The 14746-nt window shown below is 39.9% G+C and overlaps 1 protein-coding gene across 1 annotated transcript in view; it reads left to right on the plus strand.

Moving 5' to 3' along the window:
• Positions 1 to 14746, plus strand: part of SCAMP1 (secretory carrier membrane protein 1) — a 44984-nt gene that overhangs the window by 16080 nt on the left and 14158 nt on the right. The window contains exons 3-5 of the mRNA XM_087742239.1: positions 9696 to 9794; positions 10067 to 10178; positions 13809 to 13937. Of these exons, the coding sequence (XP_087598365.1) occupies positions 9696 to 9794; positions 10067 to 10178; positions 13809 to 13937 (340 nt within the window). The remainder of the gene's footprint in view (positions 1 to 9695; positions 9795 to 10066; positions 10179 to 13808; positions 13938 to 14746) is intronic.

Raw genomic sequence — 14746 nt, forward strand, 5'->3', positions numbered from 1 at the left:
GGATGTTTCTTCTGTGAGAAAGTGACTTCAAACTGTGAATACTGACATTCTTTATCTTAGCTAAGGTGTGTTCTCCCTTTGCCAGGGGAGATGCTTCCTATCAGTTCTTTCTTGGTCATCAGGGTAGGACAAGGGAAAAAAAAAGTAAATTCTACTTTTTCTCAGTATTCCTTATTCTAATTATTTATATTTTTTTTTTCTTTTTTAATATTTCAGTGCATTCACCTCTTCTCACTCAACTTATGTCCCTCACATCTGCAGTGGGAAATTTGGTAGGAAAATAACATGTAAGGCATAATAAGGAAAGTGAATGGGCATAGGAGATTTTAGGTCTTAAGTGTCACCACCTTGATATCTAACATGAGAAATCAGGAGTCTTTTTTTTTTTTTTTTTTGCTTATCAAATTTCAAAGCCTGTCTTATTTTTGATTGTTAAACCAAGCAAAGTTTTTAGTGAATGGTATAAATGTCAGATTAAATATCATTGCCTGCATTTTCAGTGGTTTTGTCTCCAGCTCTAACAGTCACCATGGAGATGACTTTGTGTCTTTTGTCATGTTTCTGAAATCAGCAAGGAACAGATGAGGTTAGACAATTGGTATTTCTGCTTCATCACTTAATGAAACTACTGTTAAAGAAGGCCTTTAATCTCTTCCTGCTTCTACAAGTTTTGCTGGTGCATGTTGAACTCCGCTGAGCACTCTGTGTGTGTAACATGTATAGACACAATAATACATATAGCAATAACTTTCAAATTGCTGCATTAAAAATTCAGAAAAAATCACTGAGTTGTTTTTTTTATTTTAAGAGGCACATTTCAATGGATTTTTTTTTTTTTTTTTTTAGTAAATTCCTGGGCAGCTCCACTCCTTCTGTCTTGCATCCAAACACAGTGAAGTGTCTATAGGAAACCAGATTGATCACCCACACTTGGCTTCTTTTGGAAGTCTTCCCCCCGCCCCCAGTAAATAAACTACTTCACTCATGTGGGGAAATCTATTCAAGAGATAACTTCTTTTGAGCATTTCTTCAAGAGAGATCATAATAATTTGCTTCTTCCCCCAGTGCAGCTGTGAGAGCAAGGCATGAAATAAAAAAATCTATCCCATAAGTATGATTTCAGGTAGGAACAAAAAGGGGTGTTGTAGAGTGGCGTTGGTTGAATTTCAAGATACAAGGACCTTATCGTAATGTGTCAGTGAGGGTCAAGGACCATGGATCTGTGAAGTAAAGTCTCTGTAAAAACAGTCGACTTAGTTCCCCTCTCCCAGTGTGGGTGGTATATTATGATATGATATTATCCAGTGATGGCTGGAGGTTAGTGCAGTCCTCACAATACAAGTCTGAGTAATTAGTGTTAGTTACACCCTTAAGAAGACATAATTGCTGACCATCTGTCTTGCTGTGAATGTCTCTTCAATCCTGTGCAGGCTGTAAGTCAGTCGGGTATTTCTCTTACATACCCAGAACCCTAAGCCACCAATAGCACTCGCGGCAGGCAACCAACAGCACATGGGCAGACATGTATGACAAAATAAATGCCAAGTCATAGGTCGCAAGGGACCTCTGGAGGCCGTCTTTTTCAATCCCCCTTATTCAAAGTTGGTGACTAAGTCACATTGGTCAGCATCTTGTCCTGGGGAGTTCTGAATATACGCAAGGATGGAGATCCTGTGCTCTTACTAGGCAACCTGTTCCAGTGTTTGGCAGTTCTTACAGTGATTTTTTTTTTTTTCTCCCCATAATATCTAATTAGTTTGCTGTGTTCCAACAAGTAACATGCTGCGTAATAAAAGCAGTAGCATCTTTTCCCTACAACCCCATGTGTTTGCTGATCCATAAGGGAGCCAAAATGTATCTGTTTCATTTCTTGTACTTAGTAAATTATGTATTAATTACGGCAGAATTCTACAGTTTTATCCTGATATGTGAGTAAGCCAGACTTTGATCCAGTAAGTATGAAATTAAGCAATGAAAGCACTTTTACAGGATGACTGTGACATTCTGCTCAGGTAAGAAACATGGATCAAGTCTTGTTTTCAAATTTTCTTTGTGCCTGACACAGGGTCAAGTCTTCCAGGTTCCATAAGGATGGATTGGACTGCTAAATTTGAGAGGGGAAGGAATAGGCTTGACATCTACTGCCCTGAAGCCACCTGAAAAGCCTATGTCTATTCATGTACTTCTGAAACAAAAGAAGGCATAGTAGTTTTTGGGATGCTCTGGTATAAACTGCATAAAATGTTCATCAGGTTTAAAGGAGTTAACCTGGCAAGTGCCAGATTCACTGGTTTCCTTCAGAGATACCTCAGCAATTTTTATTCCTAGAAATCCTATGTCAATGAAAATCAAAATAACAGACAAAAGCACACTAACAGATGAGAATTCCTGTTCTGCTTGCTTAATAGGTATGGATCTCAGTGTCTCTATGAAATGTCCATTAATTCTCAAAACTAGTCCCTGCAGTTACTTAGTTTGACATCTTCAGGATCTTCATAGTTATTGACCAAGTGTCGCTCTCCCACTTGCATCTTTCGTGCTGATAAAACATTTGAGGTGACCTTAGAATGTGGATGTTTGCTTTTGGTTCTAAATAGCAAATCAGTTGCTCCTATAACTAGCTCTAATCTGACTGCTTGGTAATAGTATTTCCTCAATAACAGTTTTTGTCTGTATTAAATGCATGTCCCTTGCCCGCCTTTTTAAAAACTTAAATCAGAGCTACTGCTTTCCAGAATGCCTCCAATTTTAGACTTCATCCATCTTGTACAATAGCACTTAGGCCATTTCAGACAATTTTTCAATACAACAGCTTGCAAATACATCTCCATTTCAGAATGTAAGGAACCTACTGTATGCTAGCTAACATTCCAATAAATGTTTTTACTGGAATTGTTTTGCAGCTTTTTTAATGAAGTTAGCTTAATTCTTAATTGAGCTAACTTCAGAGATGGCAATTAGAGCAAACCTGTGCTTACTCTATATTTGGAAACTGATGTGAGACAGTAACTTCCAGAATTGTGCTTTGTACTGCCTTTTTAATAACTGTACAAAGAACTGTCTGCCTTACTGTTTTGTCTTCCAAGACAACAAATTATTATTTCTTTGACTTTCATTGAGTATGTTTTAATTGCATGTATGAAGCAATGCTTGTTTTGAGTGCCTTGTTTGCATTAATGCTTAGTGTACATAACCTCTATTCTCCCTGGTTCTTGTTTGTTTGCCTTGTATGCATTTTTCTTGAACTTCTGTTTTTCCAGTGGTTGCTGAATACTGGGATATATATATTATAGGACAAAAGATGACGTTAGTTGGTTTCTGACAAAATGTTATCACAAATAACTTTTTTTCCTGTACCCTGTACCTCCTCCTTACTACCTACGTCAGTCCAATAATAGATAATCTTGTATGTCGGCTGAACTTTATTTAAAGTCCATGCAGTTCTCCAGATCTGCTGCACAGTGCTAGAGCCTGAAGATGTACCTTCTCTGATTTAACTTCTAGGAAAATCCCAAACTTTACAGCTATGTTTTGTGGGTTTTTTGTTGTGGGTGTTGTTGGTTTTTTTTGGTAGCTGAATGATTTTCCAAGGCAGCTGGATACTTCTATTTGTTTCACGTAAAGTAGCTATGGGATTTTTTTTTTTTTTTTTTGCTTCTTAGCTTTGATTAGGGTTATAAAAATGAGTGCTTCAGTTTGATAGGAAGACTTAGTGCAACCTGGGTTTAAAATGGTTGCATGCTGGTCATTTTTTAGGAGCCATTTCTTAAGAGCACAGGAACAGGCAATCCAAAGTGTCGGAAGTCAAGCAAGCAGGGCAGAAGGCCAGCTTGGCTGAGCAGAGATCTTCTAGAGCTTAGGGGAAAAAGAAAGCGTATGGACGTTGGAAGCAGGGACAGGCAACACAGGAGGACTGCTGAGATGCTGTTCACCACTGTAGGGAGAAAATTTGTGCGGCCAAAGCTTGATTAGAGTTCAAGCTGGCCAGCACTGTGAGGGACAACAAAAAGGGCTTTTTAAAATGCGTTAACAGCAAAAGGAGGATCAATGATAACATTGGTCTATTACTTGATGAAGTCGGTCACCTCACAAATGGGGATGTAGACAAAGCAGAGATGTTTAATGCCTTCTTCACCTCTGTCTTTAACACCAGTGATGGGCCCTGGAACACCCGGACCCCTGTGACTGGGGCCGTGATAAACTCGCAACTGATTCTGAAATTGTTTGAGGCTTGCTGCTCCAGCTGGATGCACGTAAGTCTATGGGGCCTGATGGAATTCATCCCAGGGTACTGAAAGAGTTAGCCAAAACGGACCTCTCTCCGTTATTTTTCAATGGTCTTGGGAGTCTGGAGAGGTCCCAGTCGACTGGAAGCTTGCAAATGTCCCAATTTTCAAAAATTCCTTCCTTCAAAGAAGGAAGACCCTGGCAATTACAGGCCTGTCAGTCTCACTTCGGTGCCTGGTAAAATTATGAAGAAGGTTATTCTGGGAGTTACTGAAAAACACTTGAGAGACAATGCAGTCATTGGTCATAGCCCACATGGGTTCACGAGGGGGAAGTCCTGCTTAACTAACTTAATTTTCTTTTATGACAAGGTCACCCATCTAGTTGACCAAAGGAAGCCAGTAGATGTGGTGGTTCTGGATTTTAGCAAAGCTTTTGATACTGTCTCTCACAGTATCTTTCTGGGCAGAATGTCCAGCACACAGCCAGACAAGTCCATAATAGGTTGAGTGAGCAGTTAGTTGACAGGTCGGGCTCAAAGGGTTTTAGTAAATGAGCTTACACCAGGCTGGTGGCCAGTCACCAGTGGGGTTCCCCAGGGCTTGATTTTAGGGCCAGTGCTCTTTAATGTTTTTATAAATGATCTGGACACAGGAGTCGAATGTACATTAAGTTAGTTTGCTGATGGTGCTAATCTAGGAGGAGCTGTGGACTCTCTTGAGGGTAGAGAGGCCTTACAGAGAGATCTGGATAGACTAGAGAGCTGGGCAATCACCAACTGTATGAAATTTAACAAGAGCAAGTGCCGGATTCTCCACCTGGGGCGGGGTAATCCTGGTTATACGTACAAATTGGGGGACGAGAGGCTGGAGAGCAGCCTCACGGAAAGAGATCTGGGGGTCTGGGTTGATGGCAAGTTGAATATGAGTCAACAGTGTGCCCTGGCAGCCAAAAGGGCCAGCCGTGTCCTGGGGTGCATCAAGCACAGCATAGCCAGCTGGTCGAGGGAGGTGACTGTCCCACTCTACACTGCACGGGTGTGGTCCCACCTCAAGTACTGTGTGCAGTTTTGGGTGCCTCAATATAAGAAGCACATGAAACTGTTAGAGCGTGTCCAGAGGAGGGCGACCAAGATGGTGAAAGGTCTTGAGGGCAAGACTTAGGAGGAGTGACTGAGGTCACTTGGTTTGCTCAGCTTTGAGAAGAGAAGGCTGAGGGACGACCTCATTGCAGCCTACAACTTCCTCATGGGGGGCAGTGGATGGGGAGGTGCTGATCTCTCTCTGGTGACCAGTGATAGGACACGAGGAGATGGAATGAAGCTGCATCAGGGGAAGTTCAGGTTGGGCATTAGGAAAAGGTTCTTCACTGAGAGGGTGATCGATCACTGGGACAGGGAGGTGGTCATGGCACCAAGCCTGTCACAGTTCAAGGAGGAGACTAGAGAAGAGGATGGATTAAAAGGGGCTGGTTGCATGTAAGTTGCTACTAGTCAGTACACTTTTCTGACAGCCATGCGCCTCATCACTGCAGTTAGTGTTAAATCCTTTCTTAACTATCTTTCTGTGACGTTTCACTCTCTATGGCATCTGGGTGCTGCAAAGTCTAGGTGCCAGCAACTGGAGAGGCTAGACTGAGAGACTTAGGTGCCAGAGACATGGTCAGACCCTAAGAAGTGGTGGCCCATATGTCTGTGGTATCAACAACTGAGCATCGGAGTGTCAGCAGATGGAGGGACCGTGGGCCATAGGGCCCAGATATTTGAGGTGCCAGCAACTGAAGGGACCAGTGTGTTTTCCTTTGTGTGTGTATGTGTAATTCACTAGCAAACTTCAATCTGGACTAGCTGGCAAATAGGAGAAAAACCTCTCCCTGGGAAGACTCAAAGTCTGAGCCAAAAGCGATTAAGGGGGTGCAGGGTCTGGGCTTAGATATACGGCAAGCTGAGAGCCTGTGCTGGTGTTTGAGGGAGCTGCAAGTGTGGAGGTTGCTTGTGACACAAGCGTATGAGTGCTTGAATCTTCTAGTGAATGTCAAGCTGGGCTAACTGGCAAACAGGAGGAAATCTGTATACGAGGTAAGAGAGCTCCAGATCCAGGCAGGTGTATCAGACTGGCTGAGGGATCTGCAGCTGTTGGTGTGCTTGTAAATCTGGAGTGAGGCATGTGCTTTCAATAGTGAACGTTAGTGCTGATCAGCTGGAGAGGAGGAATGGGATATGACTCTGTGTATTTATGTTCTGTGTAGTTCTGATACTGTTACGTCGGGGTGTTGTTAAAGGCAGTGCCCTGTCTGTGGCAGCTTGTGTAGCTGGCCATCCTTGTGTCCTTGGTTTGTGCAGGTGTGTTTGTATTTGTGTGCATCCCTGGGACATGCACTCAACTTGCTACTAGCTGAACCTGGAAACAGGAGAGCAATAACTGTCTCCATCGGCCTGGAATGGAGAGCCCTCAGAGGGTCTCAGGGTGCACTGGGCTGGGCTCCAGCAGTTGGAAACGAGGAGTCCCCAGGTCTCAGAGTCTGCTGGAAGTGGCAGCCTTTTTAACATCCCTTAACAGCTTTTGTCCCCCAGCCCCTCTTGACTTTCTTAGGATTCCAGGATGTAGCCTCTGCTACAAATCACTGGTGTACCCTCGTTTCTTCCAGGGAGCACAGGCATTACATGCACAGTAGACAGCAAGTCTAACACCATATAGATGGCCACCTAGCATATAGTGGAACCTAAATAATGTAGAAATCTGCATCATAAGAATCATGTACATAATTAGTACCTTATATTAATGTCGTGTATCATATATGCTTTTGGCTAACATCTTTGATTATGTAGCTCTAGTGAGCTTTCTCATTGGCTCCTTTATTCATAAGCATATATGCATGTTCCAGTTGTTAGCAGCACTGCAGGCTCTTTGGACAAAGTGTCTTTCAAGGACAGATATTTTGAATTAATTTTTCAAATATTTTGTAGTCTGACACAATCCACCTTTTTATACTATTACAGGTAACGTTACTATTACTTTTCACAGTATTATGGGAGGGCTACTGGAGTCCTTGCTGGAGATTGTGAACAGTCTTGCTCATTAGTCTAGCAGGCAGCTGCTTATCAGTTATGCTTTCAAAGCTATTGTTACTTCAGCCACAGAGCTACAATAATCAGACTTTTTTTTTTTTTTCTTTTGTAGCATTGCTGTGGCCTACAATGCATAATGCATAAGAGTTTGTCAGTCGCTTTTTGTTACTCTGGTGCAGGCTTTGTATCTTATGTTTGAAGCAGAAGATGATAAGACTCTTAATGGTTGCCTGTTTTTTGTAGGGGTTCTCATACAGGCCTTTTTCCTTATCACAGAACGCTCCAGTGTAAGGAACAGCAGTATTAACCATCTTTAACCAGCTTCACAGAATCATAGAATCATTTAGGATGGAAAAGACCCTTAAGATTATTGAGTCCAACCGTTTACCTAGCACTGCCAAGTCTACCACTAAACCACGTCCCTAAGCACCATATCTACACCTGGGATAGTGACTGAACCGCTTCTCTGGGCAGCCTGTTCCAATACTTGACAACCCTGTCAGCGAAGAAATTTTTTCTAATATCCAATCTAAACCTCCCCTGGCACAACTTGAGGCTGTTTCTTCTTGTCCTGTCGCTTGTTACTTGGGAGAAGAGACTGACTGCCACCTCGCTACAACCTCCTTTCAGGTAGTTGTAGAGAGCAAGTAGGTCTCCCCTCAGCCTCCTTTTCTCCAGGCTAAACAAGCCCAGTTCCCTCAGCTGCTCCTTTTAAGACTTGTTCTCTAGACCCTTCACCAGCTTTGTTGCTCTTCTTTGGATACGCTCCAGCACCTCAGTGTCCTTGGAGTGAGGGGCCCAAAACTGAACACAGTATTTGAGGTGCAGCCTCACCAGAACTGAGTACAGGGGGACAATCACTTCCCTAATCCTTCTGGCCATGGTATTTCTGATGCAAGCCAGGATGCTCTTGGCCTTCTTGGCCACCTGGGCACACTGCTGGCTCATATTCCAATGGCTGATGACCAGTACCCTCAGGTCCTTTTCCGCCAGGCAACTCTCCAGCCACTCTTCCCCAAGCCTGTAGTGTTGCATGGGGCTGTTGTGACCTAAGTGCAGGACCCAGCACTGAGCCTTTGGTTGTCTTCATCCTACAACACTGAGTAATCTTTCTTAGGATGAAAAGCTTAAATCACTAAGCACTTCTGAGAAATGAGACTTCTCTGATAATCTCAATATTCTGTTAGGAGCTGATGTATAAGGTGGAAAGATAATTTTGAAATGCTGGAATCGGCTGATGTTGCTGAGATATGCTGCAATATCACACACAGAGGTTGAGTTTACTCAGGCATGATGTTTTCTCCTCAGTGTATTTATTGCCTTTGTGCATTTCAAAAGATGAAAAGGTGCGGATAATCTGGGCCAAGTCATAATTTGCCAAGTTAGTGGTATTTAGTTGATTCCTGCTTTGTTTTAAGGTGCTTCTGTATTGAAAACATCACGCTTCTCACCATGTTTTTGTTCTTGGTTTCAGTCTCACTAGGAGTAAATTGTTCTCTATCTTACAAGATCACAGAACAGGGAAGTCTTTCATGTTGCAGGCTGTACACAAAGAATCGTAGTTTCGCCCCAAGCATATTTAAGAATAAAATAACATCATACTAGCGCTATACTGATCTGCTTTGGTAAGTTCAGTTGATAACTTTGATCTAGGCAGTGGCTTTTTCCTCGGTTTGATAGCTACTGGTTAACATTGGGTATGATAGAGAGATGTGGAGAAAGTCAGAGATGACAACAAATGGGAATGCGGAGGAGAGGATTTTAAAAAAAAAAAAAAAAAAAAGGAAAGAAAAAAGTAAAAAACTGAGCTTCTAAAGGCTTCTTGTAAGCTGTGTTCTTACAGGTAGTGACCAAATGAACGAATTGCCAGTGGTACTTGAAACTAGATGCTACGGTACATACTGGTGGAATAGTTAAACAATAGATTTTGGATCTTGAATTGGAAAATTTAATATGGTACATTGCTTCTCTAGTTAGCCTGGTGATATAAGCCATTGTTAAGTAGAAAGCTCTGGAAGACATTACTAATAAATGGCATTGTGTTTCAGAGTATGAATAGATCACTCTTAAATCCTGCAATTCTCTTAAACAGTAACTGTCCTTATTCATATTCATGTCTGAACAGAATTAAAATTCTACTTACTTTCTACTGATCCCTAAAATTCTATGTGTGTTTATGGCAAGTAGTGCAGTGTAAAACCAAATAAGCAGAACAGTGAACCACAGGATATAGTTAACTTATTTTTCCTAAAGGTTATAAAGATTGCAGGCAGCATATCAGATTTTCAGTTTATCAGTAATACTTCCTTTAAAACAACCACGTTCATTTTTATAGAGTTAATGAAAAGATGTTTATTGGAATAGGAAACTGTTTCCCTGTAATTGTATCTTGTTTTCTTAGCCTCCTCCAGGAAATGTGAAAATGCCTAACGTACCCAGTACCCAGCCAGCAATAATGAAACCAACAGAAGAACCACCTGCTTACACCCAAATTGCAAAGGTTTGTCTGTAACTTTCAGGCACTAAGTTCCTTTTAATTATAATTCTTTAAATACACTTCTGGAGTAATGTCTTTTATAAATAAGCATTGCTTTCCTAATGATTTATGAAAATTAATACTGCCTTTAAGTAATCAGTTAATGCATGAATTCATGCAATATTAGGTCATTCTTCATCCATAACGCAAGACGCTTAATTATAGAAAAAAGGCTTGGAATATTTATTTTGTGTTCCTATTTTTTATCAATATCTAATGATGCTTGTTTTATTCAGGAGCATGCCTTGGCCCAGGCAGAACTGCTAAAGCGTCAAGAAGAACTGGAAAGAAAAGCAGCTGAACTAGATCGCAGAGAAAGGGAAATGCAGAGTCTCAGTCAGCAGGGGGGTATGCATGAAAAAAATACTTCTTTAAATTGCAGAAAATTCACTTTTTCTTAGAAACTTTTAGTTTTACAGTGACATTGTGAAACAGATCAAAGAGGGGGTTTTATAATCTCTTCAGGAAAAGAAAGTTTATCTCCCTTGAGACAGTGCATACAGTAAATAAAAACTGGCCTGTCCTGTGCAGATTTTCACTGTAAAAATTTTAAATGTGGCCTCTGTTACATGTTACTCTCTGCTATCAGCTGTTTTTATTCTAGGTTAATATTTAAGTAATATTATTGAATGGAAATGGAGCATTTTGAGAAGAAGTAAAAGTGGCTTCATAAGTAACGTCTTTTCGATTTCTCTTCTCTATTTATAGCTGTAGGAGAACTTTCCTGTTTTGAAACATTTTCTTATCTTTTGCAATGTTACAGGCATAATATTCTATGCAAATAGCAGAAAGTTCTGTTCTATTTTTAATCTTTCATTAGTTTTTCATATGACACTTTGGAACCCATAATCAAGATCAGTATCTCATTTTGCCACAAACTGTAAGTGTGCTGTGCAAAACCATCAGGTTTTGTACAGCTGTTTCACAAATGAGAAGATTTGCATCCTCTTAGCTGAAGATGCTTTGCTAAAAGTAGATATATAGGAGCATTCCTTTTCAAAAGAAAGAACTTCAGACTGAAGTTAGGAAAAAAAACCCAAAACACTGTGTGCAAGGTTGACTTTGTGTGGTCTTCTCACTTGTATCTAGAATTCTGACTGTTTTATTTCCACATGTGCTGGTTTTTTTGAATATGTAGTGGTACAACTCCAGATTGCATAATTGGGTAGTAATTCAAATTCTCAGGGAATTTCATAGAATAGAACACAATATTTTCAGTTGAAAAGGATCTACAATGATCATCTGGTCCATCTGCCTAACCACTTCAGGGCTGACCAAAAGCTAAAGCATATATTATGGGCATTGTCCAAATGCGTCTTAAACACTGACAGGCTTGGGGCATTGACCAACTCTCTAGGAAGCCTGTTCCAGTGTTTGACCACCCTCCTGGTAAAGAAACGCTTCCTGATGTCCTGTCTAAACCTCCACTGGCACAGCTTTGAACCATTCCCACATGTCCTGTCACTGGATACCAAGAAGATCTCAGCACCTCCCTTTCCACTTTCCCTCCTCAGGAAGCGGTAGAGAGCAGTCATATGCCAGTCATTTGCTTGGATCTGGGAATGGGGAATTGCTGTTCTTCTAAGGAAAAGAATCGTAGTGATATTGTCCCTTCATCAAACCATTTTTATTTTCTCAGTATTTGTTCTTTTTAATCTCTCTATTAAATCTCTACCTCTTGTCCCAGATAATGATTCTTTTGGTTGTTTTTCCATTTTCTTCTCCATGTATTCCCCTTCATCTAATTTCACTAACTTATACTGATGGTCTGGATTGTTTACTTTTCTCTTCCAGGCTTTAGAGACAGTTTTGTTCATCTATATCTTATGGAACATAACTCTGATACCTCATGCATGTTTCAGGATATTTCTAAAATGGGTATTTGTTATTAGATTGCAGTTGTTTACATCGAAGTGCTTGAAGAATCCATGAAGAATCTAAAGGATTCTCTAGGAAGGCTGAACAGAGAAGAGAAAGCTCTTAAAGCTTTAAAGAAGATAATAGTTTTTTACCAAATGACTGTGTAAATGATGCTGCAAATCAGGAATTGTATATTGTGAGAAGAAAGATATTCTTTTCCTTTTGATTTTTTTTTTTCTTTTGCGCACTCATTTGAACTCCTTTGGAAACTGTAGAGTTGTCTTGATTGGAGGACAGGCTCTTTTGCAATACTCTAGCTATTTGCAATCAGTTTAAGATGCTGGCTGCACATCTAGGACACTTGTCATACGCAATTGACTACAGTGCAAATATCTTCAAGCTGGCAGGTCAGCTCAGCTTGATGCCTTTGCTCTTTCTCTGCTCAGGTCCTGTGCAGCTTTGCATTTGAGCTAATTAAAGTGTGCTGCTTCCTATTTCAGCTAGTTCATTTGGGCATGCCTGAAAATTCCTTTCTGGGCTTGCATGAAGCTAGTTTGGGGGTGTCTGCATTCATAGTGTAGGCGTGCCACTGAAGTTATGTTAATAGGCCTTGAGGTGGTAACCTGTGTTGAATGAAGTAACTTTGAGCTAGCTCTTTGTTTATCAAGATACAATCTTGGAATATGAGTATCCAAAGTGTATTTAGAAAAAGACCACTTAGGTTTTGATCTCAAACCGTCTCACCAAGCTGTCTTTCAGTCTTAGTTAAAAATTTTGAAACCTGTACCACAGCAGCACAAATGCACATGAAATACAACTTTAAATAATAACTTGAATTATTATAAGGTACCTGAATTTTTCTATAACTCTGTCTTGAAACTATCAGTCCTGAGAGAAATAACCATATACTGCAGAATGAAGATCTCAATTATTATTGGATATTTTTCACATAAGAAATCCCAAAGTAGTTTTTAATATGGATGGGAATATTACTTGATTACCTTCTGTATGGTGCCTCTGCCAATCCCCTGCTCTGACGTCTTGGTAAAAATTTCAGTAGAAGAGGCAGAAAACTTACAGGTACTTAGTGCTTTGGACCTGTTTGGACACAACTGACTGCTTAATCTTGTCCGAGTGGGGAAACAAATAAGAAACAATGCAAGTATGTAAGCTTTGCAAGTTTTCTGTTCTTAACCAGATGAACTGCTAGTGAAGGTATGGTTGAAGATAGAAATTGCAAGCAAAACCTTGTCAAAATTTCAAATAAAGGTGCCTTTAAGTTAGCCTCTAGTTCAGCTCCAGTTTTGGAACATGGTGATTAAGGTATGTCTTGCGTCCAGAATTTGAAATGCTGTGGTAAAGGTTTGTTGCAGTTACTCTCTCGGTTGAATCTCCGAGTCTGTGCTTGGTATGACTTGTGTTCAGCGGAACGTAGCCGATCAGCATACAGGAAATCCAAGTGTCTGATACTGTGTCCTTTGTGGTGTCCTCACCCTGTCACACAGCTGTATCAAAATCTAATGATACTGTAGGGCATCTTCTTGTAACGAAAAAGTAGTTTAGAGCATTTCAGTAGCTTCCTTTCTTGAGGTTTATGGGCTTTTAGATAAAGCTTTGACTGTAAACTATATTGGGAACTAGTTCAAAGTGTTAGAGATAGCCTGGTGTTAAAAATATCAGAATGAAGAATGCTTTTCAGTCCCCAGTCTTTGTGTTCGACAAAGTATGTGAGTATGATGGGACTTCAGGGAAATGTGCATTTAAAAGTCAAGGAACTCTGAGAAATTGTTTTTCTGCCTGTATCTGCTTGTTTTGTGAAGAATTCTCTTTTCTCGTTACTTTATAGGAACTGTCAGATGCCTGCTTAGCCTTTTACATAGATAAAATATTGTACTTTCCTTGATCTGTCTGCACTTCATTGTATTTTATTTCTGAAGTTTATTTTTGGTATAGTGTGAGGATTGCTGATGAAACTCTTGGGTTTGGGTAGCCCAAGTTACCCATACGCTTGTGAAACCCATACATAAAATAATTTTAACAAGTCCAAATGCATATCCTTTTCTAGTATACAGAGATTAAAACTGTATTATAAAGCTCTTTTTTTTTCCTGTTTTGCAGGTAGAAAAAATAACTGGCCACCTCTTCCTGAGAATTTTCCAGTAGGTCCTTGTTTCTACCAGGACTTTTCTGTAGACATTCCTGTAGAATTCCAGAAGACGGTAAAGATTATGTACTATTTGTGGATGTGTAAGTATTTTTTTTAAAAGAAAAAAGAAAATGCCCATTCAAACTTGATGATACATACCTGCTACTTTGACTTTTGCAACATCTGTAATATGAAGTTGTTTTAAATCCGGAAGTCAAAATGTTGAAGTGAAATCTTTTTGTTAGCTTCAATTTTAAAAGTATGGAATGATTTCATAGAAACTTCCACAGAAAAAAAGGAGGAGGATTATCCTAAGGCAATTTGGTTCTAATATATTGCAGTTTTCTGGTTCAAGTATTTCTGTTGTAAAATGAGCTTTGACCATTTATGAACTTAGAAATAATTTTAGTGTTTTTAGAATCAGCTTATATATTAAGAAATACAGTTCATAATCAGTGTTAGTAGACTTGTGAATTTAAGAAGTATGATATCCATTTGCTTCAATATACGTAGCTTTATATAGTTTAATATAGGTTTTTAGTCTACAGTGGAGACTTAATATCATTTTAGTCTGTTTAAAAAAATAGTGTAAAGTAAATAGTGTAAAATAAATCAGTCAATGTTAAAACTATCCTTTGTACACCAAGAATGCTCTACACCATCTTTCTGGCATTAATTTTGCCCTCATTCAGGTGCTGTGTTTTGAGTGGAGAAATGCTGCATGAAGGAAATGTACAAATGCCACAACATTTGTTTCTTCTGCCTTGTCCAGTGTGATGAGAGCTTAATAATTACTCTAAGACTGAGGAAGTTCCAAAGATTTAGGTGCTTTGATGCCTTTAATATACTTTTAGCATACTAAGGGAATGCAAATTTCAGAACTTTTCTGTATTTTTTTCAGGGCTTGAGA

The sequence above is a fragment of the Nipponia nippon genome, unplaced genomic scaffold (genome assembly GCF_047370975.1).
Source record: "Nipponia nippon isolate SJK-2023a ecotype South Korea unplaced genomic scaffold, ASM4737097v1 scaffold_8, whole genome shotgun sequence".
NCBI classification, from domain to species: Eukaryota; Metazoa; Chordata; class Aves; order Pelecaniformes; family Threskiornithidae; genus Nipponia; species Nipponia nippon.